This window comes from Silurus meridionalis, chromosome 25, assembly GCF_014805685.1.
Source record: "Silurus meridionalis isolate SWU-2019-XX chromosome 25, ASM1480568v1, whole genome shotgun sequence".
Classification (NCBI taxonomy): Eukaryota; Metazoa; Chordata; class Actinopteri; order Siluriformes; family Siluridae; genus Silurus; species Silurus meridionalis.
In genome coordinates this window covers 10,283,758-10,289,757 of record NC_060908.1, presented here as the reverse complement: position 1 = coordinate 10,289,757, position 6,000 = coordinate 10,283,758, and the positions used below count along the sequence as shown (strand labels likewise).

General features: G+C 36.4%; 1 protein-coding gene and 1 long non-coding RNA gene across 2 annotated transcripts in view; one reads left to right on the top strand and one right to left on the bottom strand.

Annotated features, from left to right (window-relative positions):
* Positions 1-1,405: 1,405 nt before the first annotated feature.
* On the bottom strand, positions 1,406-2,010 carry LOC124378930. Its single transcript, XR_006924334.1, has 2 exons — positions 1,909-2,010; positions 1,406-1,489 (listed from the first exon to the last, which is right to left on the bottom strand). It is a non-coding gene; the product is annotated as an uncharacterized LOC124378930 (long non-coding RNA).
* A 710-nt stretch (positions 2,011-2,720) lies between these two features.
* Positions 2,721-6,000, top strand: part of ppp1cc (protein phosphatase 1, catalytic subunit, gamma isozyme) — a 44,857-nt gene continuing 41,577 nt past the window's right edge. The window contains exon 1 of the mRNA XM_046838763.1: positions 2,721-3,022. Within this exon, the coding sequence (XP_046694719.1) occupies positions 2,968-3,022 (55 nt within the window). The 5' untranslated portion in view covers positions 2,721-2,967. The remainder of the gene's footprint in view (positions 3,023-6,000) is intronic.

Sequence of the window (6,000 nt, the reverse complement as noted above, 5' to 3'; positions counted from 1 at the left end):
TTTGCACATTACGTACCTGGTGTGTCTGAGTAAAACCGGGTTTTATCAAGGGATTTGGTTGTTGGGCATACATTTGTGAACCACGATACACTGGCACAGTCATAGGAACATGCACGGGAGTTAAGGAAGTTGACACAATGCCACAGTTCGAATGTAATGTGTGCTGTTGATCATTGTAATTTTTGTTCACATTAATTTGGTCTATTTTCGAGAAAAGCTGGTATCCGTCAAGACAGTCGTTACTGCTGGGAGAAATGGGTCAGGTGGTGTTGAGTACATGGTATTTGGTACACCATGGCATGAGGACTGAGGAGCCGGAATCCCTATTGGATGGCCAGTCAAATTAGCTTGTGGTGTAACAACCTTTGATTCAGAAAAATTCAGACAATCTGGGAAATGTACATATTGGGATAATAAGGAATGTTGGCTTTAGGTGGCATAGATGATGCTTGGGGTGGGTGTGGGTCATTTGGGAAAGGGGCCTGGTCAGGTGTCGTTCCGCTAGCCATATTTGGTGAAGCATGACTGTTGGTGACCCGGTCATTCATGTTAGCTTGGAATTGGCCATTCGTCAAATTAGGCTGGTGCAGACTAACTGCAGACATATGCATGGTGGTTGGAAGGTTACTAGGGGCATTATCTGGGGCTTGTGGGTGAGCTGAGGCCTGATGTTCATAGGCTTTGGGACAGTTGCCAGACTGTTGCCAGTGAGGCACATTCTTTCGTTGTACTGCTAACTGCGATGACTTAGGCCTGACGGACTGTTCAATGTTAACATCTGGCTGGGACCCAATCCCTATAGTCAAACTGACAGGCATACCTATTTGATTTTCTTGGATTTTGTCTTGCTTTGCTGGTAACCATGGGGTGGCCTGAAAGGGCTGTCTTAATGGTACTTGGAGACAGTGAGGTGGTCGATGAGGGGTGGTTTCAGGGAGCCCTTGCATTTCTCTTTTACTTCTTTGACTATTTAATACCCGTGCAGATCAGTGTGGACGTAGTGTACAATCCTAAATATATATTGTTTGCAAAATTATAATTAAATGAATTGCAATTTAGTAAGTGGATGCGTTTGTGTTTATCATGTGTTTTCTACTCAAAAAGAACTTTATCAACCTTTAAATCACACAATATGAGAAAAGAAAAAATAAATAAATAAAATAAACAATGAAATACAATTACTCATTTCAAGAGATTTAACTATATACTAAATACTATTTAAATACAGGACATTTGTTTTTTTTTGTTTTTTTTACTAATTATCCGAAAGCTTACTTCCATTGACATAGAAAACCAACAATCCGGGTCACGGCACCAAAGATGTAACCCTCTTCGCCGGTGTGCTCCCCCAATTGTCTCTGCGTTGTGTTTGAATGAAGGATGAACGAGGAGGACACCACGATTGTTGAGTCAAACAGAGCAGCTTTCTTTAATTAGGCTTCTTTATCCAACTCAGTCACTTTCACAGCAGAACCAACACTGACACCGCCTTTTCACAAAGGAAATAGAACTGGCTCATTACAATGTCCAACATAGATACATATACATACATACACACACACATTTATAACACACTAAATATGGATGTGGCTACAGCTAAATAGTAAGTCATGGTTCACAAATTCACTGAAAACCAAAATTAAACTACTGCATGTAACAGACAAATGTTGGCTGTAGCCAAAATAAAAAGAATAACACATCACGACATTACATAAAATATGCTGCACCACATGGAACACAGAAAACATGCAAGAAATAAAATATATAAAAACAATCCATCCAATATAATTTCACAAACATTTTATTAAACCCTTTGTAAAACAATATATTTATTTGAATAACATGGATGGCTAACCTAATTGGATAAATTTAACATATATTATTGAGAACAGTGAAAATCCTTCTTACCTTTTCACAAAGGAAATAGAACTGGGGGAAACAGCTCCACCCTTGCGAATAAAGGTTTAATCCACTAATAACAAAGAACACACAGCTCCCTCCAAAGGCAGGAAGAGCAAATTACACTATCCTACATATATATATATATATATATATATATATATATATATATATATATATATATATATATATATATATATGGGTATAACCTGAAAATACCCTAAATGTTTTGTGACTGTGCCACTGAGAAAAGCAGATATGATCCCATCTATGCCAATTTATGATCCAATTTATGAATTTTCATGAATTCCAGATCTCACTTCCAGAAATCTCTGTTTCCTTTGCTACTAATTTCTACTCGTTTCGTGTTTTTATTTGTGGCAGGTGGTGCTGCCGTTGTAGCAAATACTTTTTCTTGACACTTCCCGGTTTGTATTGTTTTCATTTACAGCCGTAATATGTGCACCCCTGCTATGTGTATTTTTCTTACAGCAGCGTGGTTTGCTGTTGGATTTGGTTTTTAGAGAACCCAAAAAAGTGTCAAAGTGAACCTGTGATGATTTTGTATATTTTGAAAGAGAGGGAGTTCAGCCCAGTTAGCCCAGTGTTACCAGATTCTCATGAACCTACAGCATATATCTACGTGGTTTGTATACAAAAAAATATAACAATTAAAAAAATAAAAAATAAACAAAAATAAAAAAAAAACACCCTCGCTTCAGATTTGCTTTGTTGGTTCGGTTGTTTTGAGATCGATCTACGTATAAATAGATTCATTTGGCCCTCAGCTCGTGTTGTATTTGATTCACTCTCACTTAAATGAGTCGTTCTTTGAGAGCCGATTCATTCATTACTAACTCGTCCTTATCCTTCCTTGTCGGTGTAATAGGCATAAAAAGGTTCAGCACTCCTAAAAAATCAAGAGGAAAAGAAGAAAAGGATAACTTCAACAGATTAACTAGCCAAATGTTCTTGTAACTTGTTAAGTGTATTTCTAGGTGTTATTTAGTGCTTAGGTGAGGTGTAAATATATACAGGGAATCGGTTTATTTGGCTAGTTAGCAAAGCATGGCCGACATCGATAAGCTTAACATAGACAGCATCATACAGCGCCTGCTTGAAGGTAAGATTGAGAAATTAGTCACGAATACTAATTAATAAATACGGTATTAGACGATTAGTTTGCTAATGTATGCTTTGTGTTGGTTGAATTGTTGGAAATTTCAGGGACTCTGCTTGATTGACTAGCTAGCTTGGTTGCTATACTGAAACACTTTATTGCCAGCTAGTCACGCTTTAGAGTTTGATATATTCGTTTTAATGTAATTAAAAGAAATAAAATATCTGTCGAATTAATTGTAGCTTGCCAGGTTTGGGTAGCTAATGAACAGCGTTGTACTTGCATTTGGAAACTGCGGTTAAGCCAGCCGCACTTTGTTTAGTGTTGCGCGTCTACGCGTGCACTTACGGTACGGATGGTGGGAGCGGTCAAAATACATGTAAAGACGCTTCAGAGCGGCGTTTCCGTTATAAAAAAAGACTCAGTGCATTTTCAACCATGTTCCACATTCAAACATTCATTAAACATTTTCTTTTTAGTTTTGCTCAATCTTTAAAATTATTATTATTTACAGTGTTAATGTCTATGACTCTGTTAATTTTCAACTAATTTTACTGTGGAGTTTTTAAGAAAAGTTAAGGCAAAATCACTCAAAGCATCACTGCATTTTCAATCACTGTCCATATTCAAACACTAATAAAACATAATTCTTTATAGGTTTGCTCAATCTTTCAAATGATTCTTATTTACAGTGTCCCTGTCTATTATTCCTTTGAATTTCAACTCATTTTACTGTGGAGTTTAAAAAAAAAAAACTAAAGGCAAAATCATTAAAAACCCCAGTGCATTTTTAACCATTCAACATTCCACATTCAAACACTCATAAAACTTCCTAGATAGTGTTTTCAACTAACTATTTGATTCCTGTTTACAGTGACCTGGAATTTCATTATTTTTATTTATTGTCAATTAATTTGACTGTACATTTTCAAGAAATGAAAGGCAATATTACTCAAAACATGTGTATTCTAATGTGCATAATTATATTCTTTTTAGAACAGTTACACTGTTTCAGAAAAAATACATTCTTATTTTGTCCGAACATATAAAAATTGGAATATGGATTTTACTCCATTACTAGGTGTTTTATTTATTTTAAACCACAGATAAAACTTGAGCGAATAATGAAAGGTTGCAATTGTGCAGAGACAAGTTTAATTTACAATCAAATGTTCATTATGTACATAATCAGTGGCAGTTAAAACATTGCCAGAACTGTTCATTACCAATGACACTTCTGGGTATATCTACACATGTAGGATGATACCACTCTTGGCATTTAGAGCACTGGACCATGAGCTCATTGTAATGAGCTGTTCTACAAAGTAAACAGGTATTGCAGTTTTGGTCTTGTTTGCCTCGGCTTCACTCTCTCGACTCTTCATGCCAAATGCGATACTGTTTTTCGTAAATGAAGCATACAGTTGTGCCCATAGCCTGCTTTCTTTAAATATGCATACCTCTGGTGGGTGACCCTTGCAAACAGCATATGCAAATGATATTGCGAACAACCCACAATTGCTGTTATATGATTGCTGCTGCACAGCTGGTTGCAAAACATCAAACTTGCCTGACTTCGGCCTCACCAGCCAGGACAGTGCTTGTAGTGTTCCTGGGTCCAGAGGGGTGCATTTGCTGTCATACACAGAGAGCTGATTTTCATTACAAAACAAATTGCTGACTGTGATCCAGTGGCATTGCCAAATGTTCAATATTTGCACAAACTTATTTTGTGGAGTTCCCACAATTCCACCATTTGGAATCGCACTAAGGCAGAACAGATTGAAACCCATCAATGTGCACATTGTCCTTTGCCATGAGGTAGCTGGCCAGGTTGATGGTATCACAGGTAAACCAGTAATCAGGGTGAAGTATTTGTTGCAGCATTTGTATTTTCGGTGCCCTGCATAGTCTTCGAGGAGCAGTTGTTTCTGATGGACCTGATTTATTCCAGATTGGCCCTTCGATTTTTGATTGTCTTCTCCTGAAATTCTTCACTGGTTCTTTCTGTAGATACAGAGGATACAATTTATTTCTTAGATATTTTTTGTGCCAGTTCAGATTTAAATTTGATGCAATGTGAAGACAAAAAGTCAATCTTGTTTGTGATCTTAGTCTATTAAGTATCTTTATAATGAGGGACAGCAGTGTCAGTTCTACATTTTGGGACCTACTAGAAGACCACATGATAAATGTGAGGGACCATGAGATAAAATGCAGTCATAATTATGCAATTATAAACCATTCTCCAAATTAATCAGCTGATTTTCCTTTGCCTTCAGTCTGCTCAGGTGTTTTGGGCTACACTTACATTTGTTGTACTTCAGCACTATCATCTTTCCTCTCTGCCTGTGTTTTGTTATAGTGAAATGGAACATAGCAAATATGCTCGTCTCCTGCCATATTGACACCGGACACACTTTAAAGTGATTACAGATTACAGCGATTGTTATATATATATATATATATAATATTTGTGTGTGTGTGTGTATTTAAACCTGGATCACTTCTTCTGGCTTTTTCTTTTTCTCAGGCACTTTTGGGGAAGCCCTTGAAGACTTCTCCTAACAAAAAAACACACACACACAAAACCCCATTTTATTTAAAATAAATAAGGATTTGATTTAAAAGCAGAGTACAGTAATACAGTACAGAAAATACAGTAATGGGTACTCACTTTATATAGTATCAGCATACTATATAAAGTGAGTACCCATTACTGTATTTTCTGTACTGTATTGTACTGTATTTTCTGTACTTCTCTACAGCATACTTTACTGTACCTGTACTATATTTTTTTTAATTAAGCATTGTAATTGCTGTTAATTTACATAAAGTATTGTTAAAATAGTCTAATAATTAAGTGTTATGGAGTGAAATAGTGTTATTTACTCATTTAAATCGATTTCATATAGTGTTCTTTGGGTTTTTACTGGGTTGGAAGGGGCGTATCAAAAGGTCGCGAAAATTCGGAACTCGCG